This window comes from Liolophura sinensis, chromosome 6 (assembly GCF_032854445.1).
Source record: "Liolophura sinensis isolate JHLJ2023 chromosome 6, CUHK_Ljap_v2, whole genome shotgun sequence".
Taxonomy (NCBI): domain Eukaryota; kingdom Metazoa; phylum Mollusca; class Polyplacophora; order Chitonida; family Chitonidae; genus Liolophura; species Liolophura sinensis.
The window spans coordinates 65,248,999-65,275,858 of NC_088300.1; the positions used below are offsets into that span (position 1 = coordinate 65,248,999).

General features: G+C 39.0%; 3 protein-coding genes across 3 annotated transcripts; all 3 read right to left on the bottom strand.

Annotated features, from left to right (window-relative positions):
- Window positions 1-9,759, bottom strand: LOC135468223 (esterase LipI-like). Its single transcript, XM_064746347.1, has 8 exons — window positions 9,426-9,759; window positions 4,670-4,802; window positions 4,237-4,358; window positions 3,594-3,691; window positions 2,705-2,805; window positions 1,800-1,939; window positions 851-937; window positions 1-281 (listed from the first exon to the last, which is right to left on the bottom strand). The coding sequence occupies exons 1-8, from the start codon at window positions 9,661-9,663 to the stop codon at window positions 208-210; spliced, it is 993 nt and encodes a 330-aa protein (XP_064602417.1). The 5' UTR covers window positions 9,664-9,759; the 3' UTR covers window positions 1-207.
- An 820-nt stretch (window positions 9,760-10,579) lies between these two features.
- LOC135468224 (ethyl acetate hydrolase-like) lies at window positions 10,580-16,609 on the bottom strand. Its single transcript, XM_064746349.1, has 8 exons — window positions 16,346-16,609; window positions 14,934-15,066; window positions 14,039-14,160; window positions 13,150-13,247; window positions 12,502-12,596; window positions 12,039-12,175; window positions 11,588-11,674; window positions 10,580-11,124 (listed from the first exon to the last, which is right to left on the bottom strand). Exons 1-8 carry the CDS (start codon window positions 16,548-16,550, stop codon window positions 11,054-11,056), a joined length of 948 nt encoding a protein of 315 aa, XP_064602419.1. The 5' UTR covers window positions 16,551-16,609; the 3' UTR covers window positions 10,580-11,053.
- A 2,979-nt stretch (window positions 16,610-19,588) lies between these two features.
- Window positions 19,589-25,043, bottom strand: LOC135468225 (uncharacterized). The gene is made up of 3 exons (XM_064746350.1): window positions 24,837-25,043; window positions 23,240-23,368; window positions 19,589-22,761 (listed from the first exon to the last, which is right to left on the bottom strand). The coding sequence occupies exons 1-3, from the start codon at window positions 25,008-25,010 to the stop codon at window positions 22,402-22,404; spliced, it is 663 nt and encodes a 220-aa protein (XP_064602420.1). The 5' UTR covers window positions 25,011-25,043; the 3' UTR covers window positions 19,589-22,401.
- Between the last annotated feature and the right edge of the window lie 1,817 nt (window positions 25,044-26,860).

The following is a 26,860-nucleotide window of genomic DNA, read 5'->3' on the forward strand; positions in this document are numbered from 1 at the left end:
CGATTGCTGAAACGATCCATTCGCATGCATTATTGCCGTTTTATAACCATATAAGCAGTTACAGTTTGTCTCTGTGTACAGCCATGTACTTCATCTTAAAGTTTCTTGTATCCTTGAAAAAAATTGACAACAACGCTTTTAAACTCTTGATAAGCGGAACTTTCAAAAGTTCCTCTGCCCATGGGATCAGGAGGTGCTGTCTTATCACTATGCGTACGCCACTTCTCTAATAAATTGTGTCACCCGCTTGTACGCCTTAGCACAGCACTCGACGAAAATGCCTGCAAATCCAAATATTTTAATAATATTAATATGTTTATTTGTTTATTCATGCATCAGAACGCTTTTTGGCACGCTTTTTCGACCTATCTGAATACTTTAAAAAATCTGCTAAATTTGACAGAAAGTCTGTTGTTTTATAGCGATGCCGGAATCTAAGTTGTCATTGCAGCAGAGGATTATTCTGTCAGATATAGCACGTATATTTCGTTAATTCAATATAAAGACTGTATTAGACTAGTGTTGAATATGATTATATTTCATTAGCATGATTACATAATGGTGACGCCAGGTTGACTCAGATATATATATATATATATACATATATATATATATATATATATATATATATATATATATACAAACTGCTCTGCAACCATACAATATTACTTCTTCGTCATTCAGCGTCATGTCACAGATGACGAATCAGGCCCAACTCATGGCATTCTATGCATGTGTTTCCGTTCAAACCTCGAGAGCTATTTTCAGTATTCAGACATACATCATACAGATCATCATATAACGCCATCACATGAAATTCCCACGAGTATGAATAAGTGAAGTGTCTGACCTGGTTTGGTGAAGAAGGAGTGGCTAGCACCATCAATCTGCAATACCTCGGCTTTCACGCCAGCCTCCGCCATCTTGGCCTGGTAATCTGCAGTAAAACACCGCAAGTAGAAAAAGTGTGTTGTTTGCCAGGGGTCTGTTTCACAAAGCGATCTTCATCGTTTCAGTGGGGTAATTGTTAAAGTGTCTTCCTCGAAATAAGGAGACCTGGGATCAAACCCGGGTCGGGCCATATCAAGACAGAGGCATACATACATACATACATACATACATAAGGACATGCATGCACAAAGCCATTTCGGAATTCATTCTAAAAGTAGGCCTTCTAGGCCTAAATGGGCACTTGTTTCTCAGTATACACACTCAAAAAATAATCTGTTAAACTTAACAGAAAGTCTGAGTGATGCTAGAATGTATTCTGTTATTGCAGCAGATTATTCTGTTAAATATAACACACATATTCTATTAACTCATCACAACGATTCGATTAGACTAACAGTATATTATGTTGAAGATGACACAGTATTGCGTTATAACAACAGAATACATTCTAGCATCATTCAGAACACAGACTTTCTGTTCAACTAACAGATTGATTTTCTGAGTGCAGATAGTTTACCAACAATTTGACTGATATAGTTTACTCTGACAGCAGTTATACGCAGTCATTCCGCTAAAAATATCCATGTGCCCTCGCTCTTCGAGTCTTCTAATGAGTTCTCCAACAGTATGCTAATTATTTACTTATTGGGGGTGCTTCTTCGAATCCAGCTAAACTTTAAGTCAGGATTTTGAGTTGCCCGGCAAGGTTGTCTTCGGTCTCGTACCCGGAATTTGCAACCCATTAATTTCCCTGAAGCTCATTTTAGCGAACTACTCTTGGGTATGGCGTGTAATACATACCAAATAAATAAAATGTATTTGAACTGTAAATAGTCTGAGGTGTATACCATAAGAGTCATCCCTTAATGGGTCACACTCAGCGACAACGAGTAAGCCAGGTGGTAAATTTGCGAAACTTTCTCTGAAGTACGGGTTGAGGAGAGGGTCCTCCAGGTCGGCGTCCCCACGGAGGAAGTGACCACGGTACCTGGTCAAAGTAAAACAAAGTTTGCAATTCTGTTGAGTTTAACAACCTGTTCACGTTACGAGCTTTTACCTCCACCAAGGAGGTCATGGTTTAACCGGCGTTTATGTGTATGTGTTATCTGTCTGTTTATCTGTCTGTCAGAAACTTTACTGAACAAATTTATTCAGGTCGAATGACCTCAATATTGTGTACAAGTTGCCCTTGGGATTATAGAGGATCAATCCAATAAAATTTTTATGGTGATTCGGGAATATTTTCAGACAACACTTTTCACCAAGTCAGAGTATTGCCCCTTTGTATGTGGTGCTGCATCCTCTAGTTGTATGGTATTTTACACAGTAGTGGTCTCCTTCCTAAATTAACTTCCTTAACCACTCCATCAGGTGTGGAGGGAACGAAATGAAAGCATATCATTTTCTAATTAAATATTAAAAGCCCTCACGATCTCATCAGCATTTCGGCTGGTAAACGAATGTCTGTTTTGACGCATAGATCCAACCTCTTGTTTAATACCTAAAAATGACAAATTTTTATTTTCTTGTTGTTTATGGATTCGTAAATGTATATTTGTCTACCCCAAAAGTAAAGCGCTTCCATCATATAACAGTGTGTAATGTGTCTATTACAAATGTTTAAAATTACGCTCTAAAATTCACAATGTGTCACTTTAAAACCTGAAGCACACATCCCTATGCTCCCCCCACCCACCACCCTCTCCCAGCCACACTACCCTGCCAGCTCCCGCGGCAACACATACATACTGACCAGGCGACTACGTCTTTGGACAGTATCGGACCGTCTTCATAGTCCTTGGCTGACCTTCTCACTGGTCCAGGTTTGTAGCTGACTCGTGGATAGACCAAAACCTGTGATAGAAATGGGACCATATTATATAGTGCGGATTAAGACAACTTTCTGAAACAACATGCAAACAAATGTAAATGTACACAGCAATATTTTGTATGGTCAAGGGTAACACGTCACAGTCCTATTTCAGACGTTTCATGAGTTAAGCAACTTTTCAATAAACGAGTCAATCTTTGACGGTTTGAAAAGATGCAAAACAGTTCTTGAAATCCTTCTTCTTGACTGGAAGTTTCACCAATATTTTGTAACATTTGAAGACTAATTGAGTCAGTGATTCCCAAGAAACGACATGAAAGGCATGCTGAATTCTACATATTTGTTAAAACATCTTCCGAATGTAGAATGGAGTTCAGAAACTCGATGACATTTGTCCAGAGAAGGGCACTCGTAGGCTAGAAAGTTTACGAATGTTTTGCAAGTTTTCAACACGTGACTTGATTTTTTGACCAGAAGTTCCATGAATGCTTTTTAACTTTCAACACTCAACACAATTTATCCCCAATGCATTTCCTGAACTATTAATGTTCGTTCGTCGTCATATTGTTGTCAAAATTGTTAAGTACGACGTTAAACCTCAAGCACTCACTCACTCACTCGCTAATGTTCGCTATTTGTTTATCTGACTGGTAGTGAATGTCGTAATCAATAATTTTTCACTTAACCAACAGCCGTGAGCATTATGGTGGCGGCATAGCGGGCTAAGGGCTGGGGAAACCCACGAGCCAGCATGACCTTGATTTGAAACACGATGCAATGTAAACTATCATTTATAGAAAAGCTTGCATACCTGGAAGGCTAACCCCGGCACCTGATGGGCGACTGTGGCAGCAAGGGTACCTCCAGAACTGTCTCCCCCGACTCCCACAGGGCTTTTCTCCGTACCTCCTGCATCGATGACATATATATATATATGTATTACTGAAATGTGGTCTAATGCCAAATCGGGAGTATTCCAGCCATATGATGGCAATGTATATTTATAGGCAATAAAATATATAAAACATATTTTCTAGCCTGACGGTGCATGTCCTATAACTGAAGAAAGCGCTGTTTCTTAGAATGCACCGAACTATTTGTGTACTATCTGTTTGGCAATCATAACGAAAGAGAAAGCGAAAAGCATCATAAAAGCAACTGCTGGAGTTGCGATGGTTTTTTACCCAAGTTCTGCCTGGTTTTCATTTAACCGTGTCATGTCCACCGTTATATATGAGAAATACTGTTGATTACGGAGTACAATTGTCTTCATATGTATGGATACTATGTAGCGGACGCCATTATAACCTAGTTTTGCTTAATATTAGCAAACCATGTCTGATCAAGACAGTGTGAGAAAAAAAGACTTAATAGTGGTGTTAAATGTGGGTCAAACATAAAAGCAAGGGCCAAAATCAGCGAGGGCCTAAATTAGAGGTTTAATAGTCATTTACCGATCGTGGCTTTGTTCTTGACAACCCAGTTTACGGCACTTTGAGCGTCTTCAAAACTAGCGGGAAATTTGAACTCTGGCGCCAAGCGATAATCCACGTTGACAATAATACAGGGCGTCTCCCTGGAGGATAGGCAAAGGTAAACTAGAATACAGAGATAAATAGCTCTGCGATGATAACTGTTAGTATTGACATCAGTATAACCTTTATCTTGAGCAAAAAATTCCAATCAAGTTTGTCTTCAAGTTTACGACTAAATTTATTTTGTACCTAATGCCACATACATGCTGTAAGATGAGCACTGGAATACAACCATCTGTATTTGGTACACAGCACATGTGAATTTAATACCTCTGGGAAAAAAACAGGATTGTGTGCACGTGAGTTTCTTGGCAACGTAATGCCGACAGTATGGCGTCTGTAACTAACTTACATAGCAAGTCTCCGGCAAGTAGTGTCCACACTAGCCCGTGACCCTATGACCATTCCCCCACCGTGGAAGTAAACCAATATGGCGGCGTCGTTAGGAATACAGGTCGGTACATATACGGTAGCCGGAATGCCATCAAGAAATGAAAATAAAATTGGAAAGATATAACAGCTATCTCTGCTTCAGCATGTGTCTTACATCACAAGTATATAACATATTTCGTGCATAGTGCATAAAAATACTGCAAAACTGCCTTCATGGCGAGAAGACTTGAGCAGCTAAGGGACCTTGGCAGTAAAAGGGGCTTGACCTTAAAGGATAATCGAGTCAAACGTCTGGCCGACTATACGTGATTATCACTGCTGACGCGTACTTTGTGCTCACCACAGATATCTGTTAGTCGTTACACCTTGTTGCAAAAACTTTAAACCTGAAGACGTTTGATATCACTTGTATTTCTCCTGAAAATGACAAAATCGATCTGATTCTCCACCATACTGTTAAACATTACTGTGCCAATGCTGGTTAAAGTGCCCCCATTACCTGGAATATGGCTGGAGTTAATACTGACGTCATTGATGCTACCATCAAAGGCTACATCTTGTGAAATGTGACTGAGGACGTCATCACGTTCTTGCCTCGCGCGTTCTGGGGTGTATTCTCTGACGTCAGAACACTGAGAATGGTCCTTGACCAGTTTCAGATAGGCAATGGTCTCTGGGTGAAAGCGTTCTGTCGACATGCCGGAACGTTCTCTACAGAATCGACCGGCTTCATCGAACCGTTGTAAATCTTTTACATAGGTCACCTGTACAAACTGGTTGTTATAGACACTTCACGTAGCTCTCTTATTAGATAGGTCACTAGCCAGATTTGTGTTCTACATTTCATACATAAGGCTGTAGTGATATCTAAGGTCATGATGTCCTCATGATGAATTCAATGGGGAATGGGGGAATGACACGAATATAAACTTAAATCAGTCACAGGAACTGCTTTATTTAGACGGACAAAGTTGCAACTGCTTTGAACTTTGTACCAAACAATTCAGTTCTTTTTTCCTCACTAAATCTGTGAAAGCTATGAAATTCAGTTCCATTTATGTTTTCATGTCCGAAAATGATCGCGAATTATGCAACGCGCTTATCTAAAAACTCGATGCATGTTAACAGTTTCAAGTCTTTTACTTTCTGTCATTGGTGTAAAGTTTTTGTTACAATACTTGATCCAGGAATCCATTTAAACAACCGTTGAGTAATTCATGATAAATCTAGTCAATTGAACAAATTAAAAACTTGCATATTCTCAATGCATCAACAAATACATACGATTCTTATAGCAAATCTTTCTGAGCTGAACAGTATTGTTCCCCCAGGTTGTTTATGTTTTGTTCCCCCAGTTTGTTCCCACACACTATTATGTATTGTTCCCACAGGTTGTTGATTGCCAGATTTTTGCCTTGTGTTGTTCTCATGCTCTTTTTGTGTTGTTCTTTTGTCGATGTTCTTTTGTTGATATTTTTGGTGTTGTTCTCATACTATTTGCGTGTTGTTCTCATGCTATTTGCGTTTTTTTCTCAAACTATTTGCGAGTTGTTCTCGTGCTATTCGCGTCTTGTTCTCATGCTATTGGCGTGTTCTCATACTATTTGCGTGTTCTTCTCATGCTATTTGCGTGTTGTTCTCATGCTATTTGCGTGATGCTCTCATGCTATTTGCGTTTTGTTATCATGCTATCTGCAATTTATGTTTTTTCTCGTGTTTTTTTGCGTAGTGTTCTCATATTATTTGCGTGTTGTTCTCATGTTATTTGCGTGTTGTTCTCAAGCTATTTGCGTCTTGTTCCCATGCTGTTTGCTATTTATATGTTGTTCTTTTGAAACACATGCTATTTGCGTGTTGTTCCCATGCTATTTGCGTGTTTTTCTCATGCTATTTACATGTTGTTCTCATCCTATTTGTGTCTTGTTCTCATGCCATTTGCCTATGTGTTATTCCCCTACCCCCCTCCCCCCCAGGTATGTATTGTTTCCCCCCAGGTATGTATTGTTTCCCCCAGGTTGCCTACGGATTGCTTCCCTCACGTTGTTTATGTATTGTTTCCTTCAGGTTATTTATATATTGTTCCCCCAGGTTGTCTACAGATTGCTTCCTTCAGGTTGTTTATGTATTATTTCCGCCAGGTTATTTATGTATTGCTTCCTCCAGGTTGTTTATGTATTGTTTCCTCCAGATTATTTATGTATTGTTCCTCCAGATTGTTTATGTATTGTTTTCCCCACATTGTTTATGTATTTTTTCCCCCAGGTTGTATACGGATTGCTTCCTTCAGGTTGTTTATATATTGTTTCCTTAAGGTTATTTATGTATTGTTTTCCCCTGGTCGCCTACGGATTACTTCCATCAGACTGTTTGTATATTGTTTCCCCCAGGTTGTTCATGTATTGTTTCCTTCAGGTTATTCATGTATTGTTCCCCCAGGTTGCCTACAGATTGCTTCCCTCATGTTGTTTATGTATTTTTTCCTTCAGGTTATTTATGTATTGTTCCCCCAGGTTGCCTGCGGATTGCTTCCCTCAGGTTGTTTATGTATTGTTTCCCCCAGGTTGTTTATGTATGATTTCCTCCAGGTTGCCTACGTATTGTTCCCACAGGTTGCCTGCGGATTGCTTACCTCAGACTGTTTATGTATTGTTTCCCCCAGGTTGTTTATGTATTGTTTCATTCAGGTTATTTATGTACTGTTCCACCAGGTTGCCTGCGGATTGCTTCCTTCAGGTTATTTATATATTGTTCCCTTCAGGTTATTTATTGTTCCCCCAGGTTGTCTACGGATTGCTTCCTTCAGGTTGTTTATGTATTGTTTCCCCCAGGTTATTTATGTATTGCTTCTCCCAGGTTGTTTATGTATTGTTTCCTCCAGATTATTTATGTATTGTTTCCTCCAGATTGCTTATGTATTGTTTCCCCCAGATTGTTTATGTATTGTTTCCCCCAGGTTGTTTATGTATTGTTTCCCCCAGGTTGCCTACGGATTGCTTCCCTCGGATTGTTTATTGTTTTCCCCAGGTTGTTTATGTATTGTTTCCCCCAGGTTGGTTATGTATTGTTTCCCCCAGGTTGCCTACGGATTGCTTCCCTCAGACTGTTTATGTATTGTTTCCCCCAGGTTGTTTATGTATGGTTTCCCCCAGGTTGCCTACGTATTGCTTCCCCAGGTTGTTCATGTATTGCTTCCTCGATCGTTTACGTATTGTTTCCCCCAGATTGTTTATGTATTGTTTCCCCCAGATTGTTTATGTATTGTTTCCCCCAGGCAGTATATGTATTGTTTCCCCCAGGTTGTTTATGTACGCTTGAAGTGCTCCGGTGTGTACGTTTCCTAACCTGTCTGGTTATAGGCCTACATAACCACAACCCTGCGATGAATCATTTATATGTTGTATCTTCATACCGACTCCTGTTCTACATGCACATAGATGACCTTGTTGCTATATTTCAAGGTCGTGTTGACACAGCAGTTTTACCGGTTACAAAAGTGTGTACAATGGGTTTGTCCTCTTTCTCAGATTTCAGACGTAGTGTTTGCTCACGAAATGACGTGTAATAAACTGCAGTAAGCATAAGCACAATTTACATATTACGAGTTGCCCCGTCGTATGAGACTTGGTGAGCCGGACACGACCAGGTGCACTGCGAAGTACGATACACCTACCTCTGTCATTTTGTTCAAACGTATATCGAGATTTTAGTTTTATATTAATAGCAGCCTCATCCTAATGCACCACAAATAAAGCTTTGATATAAATGCTGACAGGTCTCGAGACCAGAATTTCATTTTGGTAGGTGAGTACATTTTGACCTAACTGATCTAGGTAAAAATTAGGACAAAGTATGTGGGAACTTTACCTAGAGCCTTTGTGCCTTTTGTGGTTGATAATCATATTCGTTAAAACTACAGGTTTTGAACTGCTTCGGCAGCCAAATGGTTAGTTTGTTCCCCTGTGAAATCGGACCGGAGACCCGCGATCAAGACCTTCAAAGAGGAAGTTGTAGCTTCCTCGCTTGGCGTTCAGCATTAAGGGGATAGTGCAACTAATGGTTGATTCGTAACAGTATAATGGCTCGGGTGGGGCTTACTTGCCTTCGACAAGTCGTCTAAGTGAAGCAGCACTAGATAAAAGAGCGGTGAAAACCCCGTCCTGCAACAAGGAGGGACATCACATGCGCTCTAAGGACTCTATCGTCGTCATATGACTGAAAACTTGTTAAGTTCGACGTTAAACCCCAAGCACTCACTCACTCACTCACTCAAACCCAGGTTGGGTCATGCTAAAGATTCGACAAAATGGTACTTGTTACTGCCTGGCTTGGGGCTCAGCACTGAGAAATTAGGGCAAGGAAACGGAACTTGTTGGCCCGGTGGGAGTATGATCTGACTGGATGAGGGTGTCATGTCCTGAGGAAAAGGTAAACTGATTAAGATCTAGGACTGCCTTGCTATTTCTTATTTCGAAAAGTCATTTTTCATTGTATAGGCCTATTGGTTATTGCTTTTGCTTACGCCTTTAAATACACGTAAGTACGTGGTTGCATCACACAACAAGTCCTTGGTCAATGAGGGTGCGTGTTCGAATCCAGCATCCACCAGGCCTTGCTCGGTTTCGTTACATAGCAATGTTTAGTCCCAAAGACAGTTTCAAATAAAGGGAGATCACTCTAATAGATCTATCGAAATGCACAAGTTATATCCCCCTTACTGCATTCATCTGATCCTGACAGGACGACGTCTTTAAGTGCTCCCTTGAATTCCACTTCTCCATTGCATGTAACAAGTCCATCATTTAGCCGTTTCCGAGCCAGTTCAACTGGGCATTCTTCGCTGCCATCGTCTACGGATTGTTCGTCGGTAAATTTGATAAAAGCGTCTGTTTCCGGATGATATTTATGCGTAATACTTTTAGAGGTCAACGGCACACAAGACCGATAAAGAGTCATACGTGGCCTAAAATAGACCACGTTTGACCACGCTTGTAATGCCTGAAGTCTGAACACTTTATGTAACAGAGATCCAGAACACTTAAGTCTACAGCCTATACGGGAGCCTGCCATCGGCCTGATTAACATAGTTATAACGCTTCCACAGAAAGTAGGTCAATATAATCCGAGGAGAACCGGTGAGGGTCGCTAGGGAGGGGCTGCGCTAACGATGGTTTACAGAAGTTGGGACATCCCAGTATTTCGCGCTTGTTTTAAAGTGTAAATAGTGTTTTACTTCTTGTTTACGCCTCTTGCTGTGGAAGACGGCGTGATCAATAAATTTAGCAATCATTTTGGATGCAATACTGAGATACCGTGCATACACTGTTTCCATTATATCGTCTATTCTGAATTGTAGGATTACAAAGCGCTAATCATTATAAGATTATGAACGCCGGAAAATATTAATTTTCTTTTTTCTCTCTTTCCTGTAACTTTAGTTACAGAATAACCTGAAATATACAGATTTCATTGAAGCTCTTACAGTTTTTGATGTAAATTAGTCCCATCGAGGGGACTGGCACACGCCAGTATCCAAAACATCAACCATCTGCAGTATATTGCTGACGATGGCTACATAGTTACCATAGTTAATACCAAATATGTTGACTTCAGTGTTCGGAGTTTCCCTTATTTTGTTTTGTGTATGTTAGGTTAGTTGTCTTCATCATGATACTTCAGTGGCGGCATGAAATCGATGGATCATGTGCAGGAAAATGCTGTATATGTACACACATCAAATTATCATTAATCATATGATTGAAAAATTGTAAAACCCCAAGAATACACACATACATACATAAAGTTAGGTTTGACACTATACCCAGAACAACACATGTTTTAAAGAAAACTCGTTTCATGCATGGGGAATTGTTAAAACAAAATTTATTGACTCGTATAAGAAGCAATTACAAAGCAATGACCTGAGAATTGAAAACATTAAATTGGGGGCGTTTTGGATATTTGTGTATGTAATTAGCTTATAACACCATACAGAAGAATGGGTCACCCATGAAAGAAGTCAGGCTTATTAAGGGAACTTTGGACATAGAAAGAAAAAGAATGTAATTTGCCGTTTTAATTAATATTTCGTCATACTTAGATCATGTATTGAGATACGTTCAAACTAATAATTAGTCCTTCATCGTCGTCATATGACTGAAAAATTGTTTCCACGTAAGACCACAAGCATATATACTTGCATACACTGTACATATATTAAACAGTCCAACTGTAGCGTATGACCACAGGTGTTCATACAACGCGGTGTATGACCACAGGTGTTCATACAACGCGGTGTATGACCACAGGTGTTCATACAACGCAGTGTTCCTGTACTGCAACAAGATCACAGCGAATGTGTCTTCATAAATTTAACAACAGCATTTATGGCTGTATCGCAGCTTCCTTTGAAATGACCTGTTGACAAAGAAAAAAATGGTATTAACGAAGGGTACACTTAAAAGTTAATCTGTTAATTTTAACAGAAAGTCTGTTATCTGAATGATGCCAGAATGTATTCTGTTATTATGGCAAAACACTCTGTCATATTCAACATAATGTACTGTTAGTCTAACGGAATCTTTATGTTGAATTAATAGAATAAGTGTGCTATATTTAATGGAATAATCGGCTGCAACGGCAGAATACATTCTAGCATCACTCAGACAACACACTTTCTGTTAAAATTAACAGATTAAGTTTTTGAGTGTAAGATGGTACGTTGAACATGCTTTGTTTATTTCTACCAAGGTCTTTAGGTAGAATTCCTTACGTTACCGTTTTCTGTTTACAGTGTCACTTATTAAATATAGTATACATATAAGCCGTCAGCTTTCTTTATCATTTTAATACTTATGTAGTGTAACAGTCTTAGGCCTACCTATTAATCCAAAGAAACCGTGACAGACACCTGGCACAATGACTAGTTCCGTCGCAGCTCCGGACTCTCTTAACTTCATTTCGTAATCTAAGCAGAACAACAGAAGAAAAAAACAGAAACGCTGAATAAAATACATCTTATTCAAACTACAAATTCTGTCTTGTATTTTCGGATGGGGGGAAGGGTCTGTTCTACCTCCATGGTCTAACTTGGCCGAAAGCAGGGTGAATCACCAATCCATTGACACCATGACTCAAGGAGGAACTCTATAATTGCTGTTCACATGCATGAATACTTGTTTGCTATGAAATGATTAAGTGGCGTTTAAGGCCTTATGCTCAAGGATATTTCACCTATTTTGTCAAACGTTAATGCTTCATACAAATGGAAATAATTTATAAGCCACAAGTTTGCCTCCTTGAATACTGAGTAAGTACATCTCGAAACTCACCATACGAATCGTCTCGTATTGGGTCACACTCAGCTATGATGAAAAGAGCCGGCGGAAGTATCCCATCAGCCTCTCTAATCTGAGGATTTACTCGGATGTTCTTATAGTCTGCTTTTGTTAACCATTGTTCAAAAAACCTTCGTAAAAGATACGATAAAACAACTTAATATTAACAAACTATTTGACATGCATAGGATATATGGCGTGATGTGTATTTATGTTTGATATTTTTGCATGCCGCCATCATCGTCAAAGACAAATCGCCTGATTTATCTTTTCTATATGCTATTTTTGCCTCTCTTTAAATTACCCTTTAAAAGAGTGTTATGCCAATTTTGGAAGATCGCACATATAAAATCACATAGGCTATATATATAATAAGGGCATTTAAACTGTTCTGCAACTGATTTGTTTTCATGAATACTCTTGAAAATTGTACATAAGTTGACAGTACATGTATTACCAAAAGAGAAGCTCTCTTGGCAGAACAGGCCCTTCGGGAAATTGCTTGTAGGACAGACGATCTAAGCGAGTGTCTACTTTAGGATACACCAGAATCTGAAAACAAAAATCATCTGAATCCATTTACTTATCCTCTCAGACAAAGCCGGGATTGCATCATACAGTGAAATAGCACGAGAATCACGAAAATTGCAAACATGGGCAGCTGGTATTTGCGCTGTAGAACACTCTTAAGATTGGGCACGGTAACTTGCTGAATCATTTGGCTAATGCGATGTTGACTTAGCAGCTGACTGAGCCTTGACCAATAAGGTGGAGAGTTCGAGTAGACCTCGTGTTTCCGCTGTTACTTTAAGTCAAGAGGTTTGTCAGGAAACTGGCAAAGGACGGTGGTTTCCTCGATCAATAAACCTGGCCGCAGCGCTTTAAGTGAAGCAGTTTTGATTGCCGCGTTAAACAACAGTGTAATAAATAAATAAATCATTGAAAAGCACTGGTTTATCCAAACCGACAAAGTTAAAACTGCTCTGTTAATAAAGAGTAATAATAATAATAATCGTTAATAAATATAAAATAAATTTTAAATAAATGAAACACTTAAATAAATACCATTACGGTAATGTAGGAAAGGATTCTGTTACAAGCTCACCTGAAAAGCGATTCCTTTGACCTCGTAACAAACTGTGGTCGCGATGGCCCCTCCCGCACTGTCTCCTCCCACCCCCACGGGACTGTTGGGATGACCACCTGAAGCCGCCACAAAGAAGTTTAAGAACGTTAACGACTTTGAAGGGCTAGCAATTCTATATTCTGTGTTGTTCTAGATTACAGGAAATACAAGAAATTCCATAGTTCTCAAGAGAAGTTTTATTGACTCTAACTACAAAGACGATTTCCATTCGCAGGAAATATTTACACTACCGCCACTATTTACTCAGCTTGATAGAAAATGCAAAAATGACAAAATTCTAGCTTTCTTTTAGATTCCATTGGACGGCTGCTTTCGTCTCCAATAGTCTGCTTATTGTTTCGCATGACACGCAGACCGATAATAGCCTACGTATCTCAACAAAGTCTAAAAGCGACCACGACTTGATTGTGACTGTAGGGTAAGGTTTCTTCCGTCTGGATATTTTGTTGTTTCAACACAGTCCTATATATACTACAATTTTTGCTACAAGGGGACACCATAGTGATTAATACTCAAAATAATGAGTGCCCCTTAACCATATTATCCAAGCAAAGGATCTAACAAACAATATAAAAACATGTAATTTTGAATATTCCCAAAAGCAAAATTACATAACAGTGGAATTAATATGTGTCTTGATATGTATCTGTTAATATCCAGAATTTTGTTTCTCTTACCTATGTCCCTTTCCAGCCGTACGTGGAAGGTCTTTCAGCAACGTGCGGACGGTTGTAGGTTTATGGGGTCTGCCCGGTTTCCTCCCACCGCAATGCTGGCAGCCGTCGTATAAATGAAATATTCTTGAATCCCGCGTAAAGCGCCAATAAAATAAATAAATAAATCTTACCTATGTCACCGCGATTGTCCATTACCCACTGCACCACACTCTTCGCATCATCGTTACATGCTGGAAACTTATGTTCAGGTGCAAGGCGGTATTCAACGTTCAACACTATGCACTTAGCTGAGCTGAATGGATATTAACGTAAAGCAATAATTAGCTGTTCACATAAAGGCTTATTATAGTCTATTTAATAGGAAAATCAGTGATACAGAATATTAAGTGACACTGTTTTATTATTAATATCGGCAAATTGATACGCTGTTTCATGCCAACAGAAAAGTGTTATTAAAAACAGATTATTGAAGTAAAAATAAGTGATTTCTTGATTTTCTCATTTTATGATTTTCAACGAAACATTAATGGTTAAATCTCCAAAAATAATCGGAATGACGATAGTTTGTTTCAAGTATTATTTATTGCAGAGCTCCAATATTCTCCTCGGAGTCATTCCTATAAGGGACTGGACAACGGACACCGATAGAGATATAGAACATTGAGATAAGTGTTGGCTCATTCGTGTAAGGCGTTCTTTCAGCCGCAGCAATGTGGAGGCAGTCTCGAAACCAGCTCCATCTGGTCGGCTGCGGCTTTAAGACAGGAGGTTTGTCTGGTACCTAAACAAAGTCCGGTGATTCAAATTTCTCATGGAGCCTTATTTTTATTTTTTTATTTGACTGGTTTTAATACCCATGGTCAAGAATATAACACGTATATGACGGGGGTCAAGTTTACGGGCGAAGGAAAGCGGGGTGTCCGGCGTATACCACCGACCTACGCTATATACCTGACAAATCTCTTAAAGCCGCAGTCGAATGGAGTCTCATATCCGACGGCCCATAGGTTTATATTTACCAATCGTAATCTGAATAGAAGTTCAGATTCAGGGATTAATCCTTACCTAGCCACCCGACGACACAGGGTGTCATATCCTTCCCTACAGCCGACCACCCAGCCACCACCGTGAAAATATACCCAGACGATAGGTTTGGATGGTAAGTCACGTGGCGTGTAGACTGTCACGGGTATGCCGTCTGCAAATAAATGTAGTGTTATAAATATTACATAAACCAAATGTAAAACACACTATTGTTTGAAAGCTGGTTAAGCGCAAAAAATTAACGTAAAACAATCTTTGCCACGGAAGCATCCACCAGAAACAAGTATCTTAATACAACTTTGTACATTCATGTATTCAAAAGTACAGAGACAAATACAGCACCTAGAAACATATTTATTATACCTCATAGGTTAGTTCTTTGTTTCCATTGGTCCAGAAACGATTACATGATATTCCTCAAAACAGGATGTACATCGATCATGCGCCTCAAGGAATGCAACGTCATGCTATTTTCCCATGTTCCTATATTCAACGATCTCGTGCTAATATCCAACGATCACGTGCGTTTATTCCACAGCCGTTTTCTCCCTTTGAGAGCTCTCTGGCGTCTGTTTGTTCGTAAAGTAAACAAGCGGACGGTGGATATAGCTCTCTTATCAACGTACAAATTAGTCGATTTAAAGTACAACTCGAAAAGATACTGTTTTTTTATTCGGTATAATAAAACATATGGTTCATGCGTTGGGGGTGGGCCATGAGGAATAGTCAGCTCTGGGAAAGTTATATTCAACTCGGGCAAGTTATATTCAACCAGAGTACAGTAAATTTTTCTTAAAGGAAGACTTCTAAAGATCGAAGTAGGCATCAGTAAATAGACCATTTAAAACTACACATAAATATACCTTCATTTATTTTTTTAGATTTTGCGAAAAGAGTTAAAGGCGCTCAAACATTCGAATTCTAAACTCGAATTCTAAACTCTATCACGACACTGAATGTTGGATTAAGTCTTTTTGCCCATGAGTGAAAGGTGACTGAGATAATGTTCCCAAATATTCCTTCTAGAGCATCAGGAAAAAAAGTTAATGTGATGTAAGAGTTCCTAGATAACGTTAGTATGGCTTATAAAGGCCATCATAGTTTTCAAATATTTGAATGCCTTTCAACACCCTTGAAAAACATCTTATAAAGTAAAGAAAGTATACTTTTACGCATAGTTTCAGAACTTTGTATGATGAATCTTGCTTCATATTGTAGCTTTCTTTTACTTTAAAATTTTTTTCGATTATAAGTAGAGTGATTCTTCCTTGTTTCTTAATATATGGCATCATAATATTTCTCGATTTAACGACAAAGTTGTAAGAAATATAACAACAACAGTTATTTGCATGTTACACTTTTACAGGACTATCGCATTACATCACCGAACCTTGCACAGTTTTCATGATTAGTAATACTACACTGAAGTTTACCTGGTACCTGGTCCGATGGCCCTCGTATCTCCTTGATGTTACCGTCAAACGGCCAGCTGCCTGAAAAGTGTTTTACCACAGTCAAAGACCACTCTCTGGCCTGTTTGGTAGTAAAATTACTGTAGGGAACATTAAAGCCCCGTGATTCCTTTTCTCGTAGGTAAGAAACCGTTTCTTCATTTAACTCAAATCCAGAAATATTCATCTTCAGTGCGTTCTTGAACTTCGCGCAACTGACAAAGTAATTTGTGCGAATAGAGAACAGGTCTATTCTGTTTTATCTTAGGGTACATTACCCACACCAGATCGTGTTAGCTTGTAACATATATCACCCATATAAGACAGGTCGTACATGAACATGCATGTGGCTCAGAAGATATAGGACAGTACATGGATACACAGCCATGCCCTTGTTCTGATTAACAGTAGTGTACTATCAGCAGGTTAGCAAACTGTGTCTTATCGCCGAATCAGTATAACGGTTTATTTGAATACGTCTCCAACAGCTCATACATGACCTACATATAAAGGTATAGATATTTGTTGGCCGGTTTGATAACATGTAGGGGAGGTCACTCTAACATGCATTCATACTGTGTTGTGTCCCTTTTCCAGCGCCAGAGCTCGCGACGATGTTCTTCTCAAACACACCCGAAGTGGCGTAGACCTATAATTGTTCATGGAAAAGTCAAAATTTGACGACGACGACGACAAGCGAAGTCGTAAATTTTGGGAGACAGCACAGGTGTCCCATTTTCACCATTATAAAACATTAGAAAATGGGTGTTATTGTACTGCACAGCAATCTCCGCCTACACAAACCGGTTCTACTCGTAGGAAAAAACACATCATGCATTCTCTGCATGTTGTAACACTGCAGTGCTTATAAACTATCTCTTTACATTAAGAACACAGCTATGCAGAGAGAATGACGGAACTACAGAAGAGAAAAAAAGTTGACATTGCTTAATTGGACCAACTAGTTTGCCTTTTCGTAAAATTTTAGACGATATGCTTCAACCTTCTGGAGAAAGTACTGCGTAAACGGTGTTTAATATGTGAAATTTTGAATACGTGAAAAGTATGATGTTAAGTAAACGTCTGCTCAACGCACAATTTGGGCACGCCTATATGTAGGTTTCGACAAGGTAGATGGTTGACGCGAAAAAATAACACTCCTTAAACGTGAGCTTTTCGCATTCGCCAGCATAATGCGATCTTCTATAGCGCCAATTTTTTTGTTTATTCAAAATAATCCCATTAGTCTCGTGTCATCTCTTTATATCCCCTGCATCTGACTGACAGTGCTAGCTTAAGGTTGCACTACTCCTGCACTGTTAAGGTGGCCAACTTAATAGAACTTCCCCCGTATGGAGAAAGAAGCTTCAAAACCTTTAAATATATACGGTCTAATTTTTTTTATTAAGTTGCCAGGTTTTGTGAAAACTGTGCATTAACAGAACGCTACAGAAATCCAAATGCAGGTTCAGTAGAGAACATTTAGTCCAGTTAATTATCAACGTTGTCTTCAAGTTTGAATCGACTAGTTATATATAGGGTCGTGTCATTTGAAAGTTTGCTCTCTGATGTCTTCCTTGAACGGGACAATTTATTTGGGAAACACAATTATCAAGTAAAACATGAGAATTTCCGTCTTAACAAAGCCCAATGGTTAATCTGCCCTTAAGATGGTCACAACCGGAAAGATATACACACTGGGCTGAATGCTTCGAATATTTTCACTGGATTAAATGTTATTTCGGTCACGTGACTTGTCCTAATGAGCTGTGATGATAAGCCGAGGCCTTTTTCCCAAAGTCGACAAGAAAACGAAAGTTGAGAAGGCGAGAAAAAGGTTAAGAAAAACTCAGGAACGGAGTCAAGGATACCATTGTTCTAGGAGATTATTGCATAGGAAAAGTTTAAGCTCCTACTCACCCATACAAATTCCGAACACCTGGAATGTGCTGGCTAAATCCTCGGCTGCTACTAATTACCCACAAGTCCACTAAAGGGCCATTAGGATAACCTCTGCTTCCATACCCTAACCCTTTCTTTAAGGAGATATGGTTTTCGTTGACTTGTTTACCGGGCCAATTCCACAAAGCCACTTCTGACTAAAGTTTAAATTTTAAATCTTTCCATAACACTTAATTTTGGTACAGAAAGTTGAATTCGGATACTTTAGACAATACTTTGATGAGGGGGACAAAATTTTTTACTTCACTAAACCGAAAAATAAGCTGTAAAATCGTATTTCAAATTTTGACAAGTCAGAAATATTTTTGTGGAATCGATGCTTGGAAACTTATGTTATTCACTCGTCTGCTTGTTTCATTGTAAAACGCTATACTCAAGAAATGTTCACTAATACGATAGTGACCAGTTTCATATGTGAAGGAAACTGGAGTGCCCAGAGTAAGCAACCGGCCTTTCTCGAGTTCCTTTGCGAACTATTCCACATGTGACATATGTCCCATTGGTAACACGTAAAATGTCCGCAGTAGACGAGACAGCGTCGTTGACCAGTCTTGCCAGTGGGAACAATGAAGTGAAGAAGAATATTGAAAATTTTCTGCATGTCCGAGAATCAAAATGAACCCACGTCTTTGACCGAGCTGAAAAAAAGGCAAGCACATTAACACTACCAAACGCTTGGCTTAAGATAACTCAATAAAATATTTCCATATTAGGTCGATCACGTCTTTAAAGTTATGTTCACTGCCGGTTTAGTTTAGAGCATTCACAAAACTCACCGCGCCGTCATAACAGTGAATCATTCTGTAGTAACCGGTGAAAACATCCAATCAAAACAAAAAATAATTTCTTCAAAAACGTAACATCATTTCATCTTTTCCTGCCGGTAATTCTGGTTTCGTAAGGTTACACTAGTCCCTAGTTTCTGAAAATGCTGCCATAAATGGAACCATTTTCATATTCCTGAAGATGGCTACATAGTTACGCCCAAATATAGAATACCAAATATGTTGACTTCAATACACGTTTCCCTTGTTCTGATCTCTGGTCATAGTTCTTTTTGGGAAGGTGTTGAACAGTCTGCTATTGAGTTAGGTATTGTTTTTCAAGGGCATAAACAAAAATAGCGATCAATGAGTGACGAAAGTGTCAACATATAACTAAAGTCATTTTCAAAGATGAATGAATGAATCAATGATTCAGGTTTCACGCCACATTGGCAATATGTCAGCCATATCATGGCGATGAATGATTTTATGACTTCACTCCAAAGACAAAATGACAGTATTAAATGAACATCTCGTTTATAACACACTTATTTCACATGTGCCACTAACTGTATTTAAATCTGTAGATATTTCTCAATATTGCCAGGCAAACTCATATACATGTATACATTGTAACATAATTATTACTTCAGAACAATTGTATAAATGTCACCTCAGCGTGACAATTACCTCTTTGTAACTCACTCTTTGACGGAATACGTGATTCAGGTAGGTGAACAATTTTTGATAACAATTTTCACATGGAAATGGCAACAGGGATTTCTCTTATGCTTAGTACAACAAACAATCAATTTGGGAAAGCTTTGGCTTATAATGTACACACAAACATATAGCATCAGAAGGAGCACACGCAATGGCTAGCAGACGTAGGGCATTCATTAGGATGAATGGGGAGGGCATGATACAAACGGAAATGGGCGCCCAACTAAACAAATGCGGAAGGAAAGTTTGTGATGGATTCACGGGCTGGGCAGGGTACAGCCCGTGTAATGCCAAATCTCGTTTATCAACATGAACTTTCTTCTGACACGTGAAGACGAGTCTATCTAATAACCTGCAAATCTCACCCTAAAGTCCTCTTACATGAATTCCACGCAAGGCTGTGTAATCAGACAGCCATAGAAATGATAATGCTGTTTACCGCATCAGATACCCGCAAATATATAACAAAACATGTACAGATAAAACAAATGGTCGTACCATAACAAAATCTTTCTGGATAAATATGGCAATTCACACATACATGCTCAATTTACAAATAATCTTCAACTGATAACCATAACACGCTGTTTTACCCATTCCATAGTCTATACGTATATACTCATCATAACATCCATATATAGAACTGCCGAACGTTTCGATTTATGTAACGCAATCCACAGTTCCACATCACCTTTGTTCAACGCTGAAGACGACGAATCAATCAATGCTGTAGCTATTGTCTTATAGCAGCGTTTCTTGGGGACACATTGGTGGAATGGATTTTTAGTAAAATCTTGTCGAATCTACATTCCGGAAGACAAGCAGAATAACTGTGAAAACTGTAAATGCTGGGAGTGTCATCATATGTCCAAACCATGCCAGGACTTCAAATACGCTCACAAATGATTATCCATTGCGGAATTGGTAGGATCACACTTTTCTTCCATCAAACAACTGCAGTCTGAGTGATTAAGACTTGATGTGGTATTGGAGACTCATATTTCCCAAATGTAATAGTAAGCCAGTGAGGCTGTTTGTGTCTTGGGATGTTTTACGTGCCGTCATTAAAGGAAATTTAACACCCAGTCAGTGAATCAGTGCTAAAGAACGCACACGTTATAAAGGATATGTATTTAGACATTCCTTTCATGCCTTGCTTTTGTGGCAGTGTAAATCACAATTTAAACTTCAAAGCAGTGAGGCATGAACTCACACTAGAATCTCAGTATCGCCATGTTTAGTTAACTAAAAACGCCATTTCATGGATAACAATTTTGCAAGAAAAAAAAAACGGCTAAAAGATTTTTATCGTGATCAGTTTCCACAAACGTAAGGAAACTGTTTCTCAAACAAGCGGTATTAAAGCAACACAGTATTATGGCAGATTCAACGTAACATTATTTTCGAGGACAGTGACAAGGGCGCTCAGTTTGCTACAAAGTCATAGTGCGCTTGTATGCTCGATATACTCTCATACTGGAGTAACTTTGGAAATTCATTCCATATACGCTAGTACAAGCACAAATACAGGGCACCAAGAAGGATAAGCTATACATTTCCATAGTAACGAACTATATCACAACCATGACACAAACAAGAAGTCTGTGACAACATTAATAAAAGAATCACCGGGAAAACAGTTATTTTTAAAGACAGCACTTTGTGTTCACAAATTCTCCGAGTGGCTGCCCACACCTCTTAGCACCTGGCCAGTGAGCATCACGTGACAATAGTCAATCTAATTAACAGGTATGATAAACTCTTACAATGAATAACGGCAGTAGGAATATGTGGAATCGGTCAACTCTACAAACGACACAGCATTCACGTGAAAAACAAACCCTAATATACTCTACAGGGGAATTCTAAAGACAAAACAGTCCAAACTGTGTATGGATCTATCCGGTTTCGAACAGCTGACCACCGAATACAACTGGCTTAAATCGGCGACGAAATGTATTGACTGCGTGAAGAAGTCGCCATTCTGTTACTTCACAGGCACCATATCTTCTAGTTGAAAATAGCCAAATGGTGAGGCGTATGGCCACGACCAGATCTGGCCGGTCGACTCTTATTGCAAACAACATATACCGATAACAATACGATATGATGGCGCCACCGCAACTTTGAGGCATTCAAAACCATTTATAGTACATACGGACCACGTTCCTGGTGACTCGCTCTACTATAAAAAGCTGAAGTCCGGAAGTTCTTGAGTGTCGATGCTAACGGTTGTTGAAATTTCTCTACGTTTTCCCTGTTTGTCCTCAGTACGTCACTGACACAGAGCAGTCTGGAACAGTTGCGAAAAAAGTACCGCTACAATGACTTCCACAACGTTGCCGCTCTTTTTAAGTCTTTGCTGACCACCATCAAAGATACGGTTTACACCATTCATTTTTCATTGAATCACAGGTCCACGGTTGCAGTCAAACTTTCAACAAACACTCCTTTTCGCAACTGAATTCGTTTTTTTCCCTTCATCACAACCTTTGCTGAGGAGTTTACACGCGCGCCTTCAACGGGCGTTTTATAGTGGTGCTCTGGTAGTGTGAAACCCCGGGATTCAAGGGCCATAACTCGGGTGGATCATAAAGAGGATGTTCGCAGTCGTTTCGATGTACTCACCTCACTACAGTCCGTATAATCTGATTGATTTTTCATAACCCTCAAGTCTAACGGGAAGTCTTGCTCTGTCACTTTACTGACTTCCGGTTGCACAGGTGGCAGGGCAGGTTCAACTTCTTCCAGTTCCTGCTTGCAAGGTCGAGTTCGCAGATCCAGCGGCTGAATACAGTCCAGAGAATTCATAGGAACAGTTTTTGGTTGCACTTTCTCACATGATTGCAAGTGAGTCTTTAAAATAGATTCCAGTTCACTTTTTTCTGATTCTAAACTTCGAATTTCCCATACCAGTTTATTATTGCTATCTTCCAAAGTTTCCAATTCCTGAAAATTAATCACAGGTTTACTATCAAAAGTGCATTTACAGTTATTCTTCCAGGAATAAAGCCAGATAGTCGAGAAGAAACTTTATTCTAGGGGCGTGTAAGTTGCGTGTAAGTTGTTACTATTAAAAATTAACTTAAACAGTTACAATAAATCCCTTGCTGACAATTAATAGGTCGGATTTCACCAGTTATACACGTCACCATTCCGGAACTATCACTGCTGTGGTTTTACTCTCTATGCTGTAGTCTTTCATACCGATAAGGGCTGTAATAATTCAAAGTTTACATTGCGTTAGATTATTGTTGCAATTTAGAAAGCCACATCCATGACTTTCAATCTGATTTAAAGTGGTGGTTGGAGGATTTAAAGAGCATAAAGCGTCAACTCATTTTACTACTCATCTAAACCGTCCATCTCACTCTACGAAAAAATTTTTAAAGGTAAGTTCCGGTAAGAACTTTACAATTTCAGTTACCTGAACAAGTTTATCGCAATAGCTTTTCCGCCGTTCTCGCATTCGTTGCGCCGCTAATCTATTTCGTTCTTTCCGTACATGAGCTCGTCGTTGAATATGTAGAAGCTCTTCTGGAGCCAGAGATTTGTCCTGCAAAAGGAATAAAACTTGAACATGAGATGTTACCAAACTTTGAGACTTGCAGCACTTCCACGGAAAAGTTATACACCCTCGTTTTACTCGATTCATCTGATGCTGAGAACTGGCCTTAAAGGACAAGAAAACATAAAAAATGAAAGTATATGAAAGAGCCTTTAAATTTACTTGCAAATATGATCTTTAACATTTTTTTCCATTATTTCCCAGGAGAATAGGGGGAATAGAGCAAATATATTTATTACATCTTCATTTATAGCATTGTAACACACACCCTATATATACCAAAAGGTGGTCCCAAATACCCACCATACACAATTATTTTCTATTGTCTTTTTCTCTTTAAACAAAAAACGTAAAAATATCGAAGAACATATTCACAGCTAACTTTCATCTGCATCTGAACTTACGGAACTTTTTATTTTCTCCCCTTTTAAAATAATAACTCTATTTTGTTTTCCAGGGATTGCATGGATCACCTTACAGCTTCATCAAGATAAAATAAAATTTGTTTAATTGACCTAATGATGATTTGCCCAGATTCATAAAAAATACTTTTAATTCGGCAGACTGCGATGGAAAATAACAAGCCAATTTCAAACCTCGCTCAAGGTGGTTAAATTGGTCTAAAAGACTATGAATATATGTTCTTCTCCAATCAGTTTGTAACATTCGACTGAAATGTAAGTAATTCTACACTGAATTCTGCAAGTCAGTAAGCCGAATTGCACCCTATGAAGGAAGCTTAAAAGGTAAACCTATTTATTTGATTATTGTTCAATTAACGCCTTACTCAAGAAATATTTCACTTATACGATGGAGGCCAGTTTCATTCGTTGTGTACTGAATTGTATTTCAGTTTTATTGATAGACTTACATGAAAATCGACATAAAACAGCATATCATAATTGGAGTTTAACGACACAGCCATGTTGGCCACAAAAGACGAATTCACTCAGGGAATTAATGTGACGGTGCACTTTCCCTACAAAAAACCACTGAATCAGGTTCTAACCGGATAGAACATTGCTGTCTTGTAACATATACATTATAACTACTTTATACTAAAAAAATTAAGCAATTAAATTTAACATAACGTCTGTTATCTGAGTGATGCTATAATGTATTCTGTTATTGTAACATTATTTTGTCACATTCAACATAATATCCTGTTAGTCTAATAGAATATTTATGTTAAATTAATACAATAGATGTGTTATATTTAACAGAATTATCTGCTGCGATAACAGAATACACTCTAGCATCACCCAGATAGCAGACTTTGTGTTAAATTTAACCGATTAATTTTACTAGCTTGTCCACGTATAGCCAGCGCCAGGACAGGAATAATCTTCGTAACTTTCTTCAATATTACTTTAGGCGCGTAGGGTTCCCCATTCAGTCACAATAGCTTTCTGGGACGGTGCAAGGTAGAAAGCTTATAGTTAAGGTGTTTTCCTACCTCTACAGGGCTGTCCAAAATGAAGTCCAGGCACAGAGCGTCTTTACCATTCATGGCTCGCTTCTCTTGAATCGCCTGACGGAGTCTGCCTTTGACCACAGATACCTGTTCCCAATCAAGAGAATTGAGCGGCGGGATGTCGGCCTGCCGCTTCGCCTTCAAACCCCTGGTCATGTTCGGATTGTCCCCTGGTGAAGACAAAAACAAGGTGTTAGAGAAGGACTGGTTAACCAATGGCTGAAAAGTCGCCCTGTGTGGTACGCATTTAGACACACGCTTATGAGATGAAACAAATGTGTTTTTTATGGGACTAACAAATCGATGAGAGCTTTAATTGTATAGTGTTTAATGTCCTCATACATTTATTTATCTATTTATACTCAAGAATATTTCACTTAGACGACGGTGGGGGGGGGGGGGGGTGAGGGACGGTCTAAACCCACGATCATTCGCAGGTTTCTGCCAGACCTTCCCACGTACTTATGTCCTAATGTGACGGGGGAGGGGGGAGGGGGCACCAGCTGGGATTTGAAACAGCGATTCGTGGGTTTGGTGTTTTCTACTACTACACTAAAATGAAATTCCCTCCAGCCTGGAGGTAGATAGCGCTTACATATCACCATGTTACACACATTGTTTTATGAAACGTCTTAATACTGAAGTCGAGAATTCAAACACAGTAGCAATTAAAACGTTATTCTCTGGGAAGTTTAAAATTTGTACACTGCACAATTTGAGCTTTTTCCTGTTCAGAGTTAGCTTTTTAAGCACTTGGAAGTTATAACTTAACTCTTAAGTTGCTTGATAAATACGGACAAAGCAATACGCACTTTGTAATATGTAATGCCCCGAACACTGTGGCCACCGTCTTACCTCAAAACTTAAATGTTTATGTGAATAAGATATTTCATTACCTCAAAGAGCATAACTTGTGTTTATTTATTTGGTTGATGTTTTACGCCGTGCTCAAGAATTATACGACGGCGGCCAGCATTATGGTGGGGAGAGAGAAAAACCGGGCAGAAACCGGGTGGGGGGGACCCACAACCATCCGCAGGTTGTTGACAGACCTTCCCACGTACGACCAGAGAGTAAGCCAGCATGAGTTGGACTTGAACATAACTTATAAGAATGTTAATAAAACACGCAATACAACATCAAAATATATGGTGTGAAGGGTTTGGGGAAAACCATTTACCAGTATACTGAGGATTTTCAATGTAGTAGAACGACATCTGAGTTCAATTGGAATTAACTTCAGTCTATCCTTTATCATTCAGTGTTAATGAAGAACCTTTACCGCCAAAAGTAGTTCTGGCCTAGGCTCCCTTTTTTCATTCTTGCCATTGCGATGACGTTATTACTCATGAAATGCAAGGGAACAATGCATGGTCCATTCAACTTGAGCTTGAGTCGTCACTGTGTTGAAAAAAGTAGTCCAGTCAGTGTTCATCTTTAAATTTTAAATCAAATAAGCATCTTATTTGGCCTTCGGTTATCCGGGTTTGTAATGCACATATGGTAAGAGGATCATGCACAATTGGTAACAGGGTCTTAGCCAAAAACAGAGCACCGTCTGTTCAAGCGATGCTATAAGCTACTTTCCATAGTGTATAGTTTTAATTGGTTAATCCCCTCATGTCACATAAATTCCAATCGGCTCTGTAAAAGAATAGGGTCAGTTTTACTTCCTCGTCCGCGTACCATAACGGAAGACCTCTGTTTCTGTCTGCCTCCTTGACGCTGCCTTACATTCAAGAACCACAAATGATACTTGTTGTCAAAAGGTTATGAACGTAGAGTCCTCTTGTGAGACATCTTGGCATTGCAATGTCTCCATGAAATTGAATGGACTGAATCACTTTTCGCTTTTGTTCACTTTTCACAAGAAAATCATTGGGGAGGAGAGGGACAATGAAAAATTGATACCAAATATTATGCATTTATAAATGTATTGGTTATTTGATAGGCGTGTTTCACAAACCAGATAAAACGTAACGCGACCGTAACTATCATGTCGGAGT

Excerpts from the sequence above, each read along its gene's own strand:
- LOC135468225 (XM_064746350.1), bottom strand. The coding sequence starts at position 25,010 with ATGACCAGGGGTTTGAAGGCGAAGCGGCAGGCCGACATCCCGCCGCTC. Across the intron at positions 23,369-24,836 it reads TTTTGGACAGCCCTGTAGAG|GACAAATCTCTGGCTCCAGA; the intron begins GTAGGAAAACAC and ends TTCCTTTTGCAG. Across the intron at positions 22,762-23,239 it reads ATTGCGATAAACTTGTTCAG|GAATTGGAAACTTTGGAAGA; the intron begins GTAACTGAAATT and ends ATTAATTTTCAG.
- LOC135468223 (XM_064746347.1), bottom strand. The coding sequence starts at position 9,663 with ATGACTCTTTATCGGTCTTGTGTGCCGTTGACCTCTAAAAGTATTACG. Across the intron at positions 4,359-4,669 it reads ACTTGCCGGAGACTTGCTAT|GGAGACGCCCTGTATTATTG; the intron begins GTAAGTTAGTTA and ends CCTATCCTCCAG. Across the intron at positions 3,692-4,236 it reads CAAGAACAAAGCCACGATCG|GAGGTACGGAGAAAAGCCCT; the intron begins GTAAATGACTAT and ends TCATCGATGCAG.
- LOC135468224 (XM_064746349.1), bottom strand. The coding sequence starts at position 16,550 with ATGAATATTTCTGGATTTGAGTTAAATGAAGAAACGGTTTCTTACCTA. Across the intron at positions 15,067-16,345 it reads GCCATCGGACCAGGTACCAG|ACGGCATACCCGTGACAGTC; the intron begins GTAAACTTCAGT and ends ATTTATTTGCAG. Across the intron at positions 13,248-14,038 it reads GGACAATCGCGGTGACATAG|GTGGTCATCCCAACAGTCCC; the intron begins GTAAGATTTATT and ends TGGCGGCTTCAG.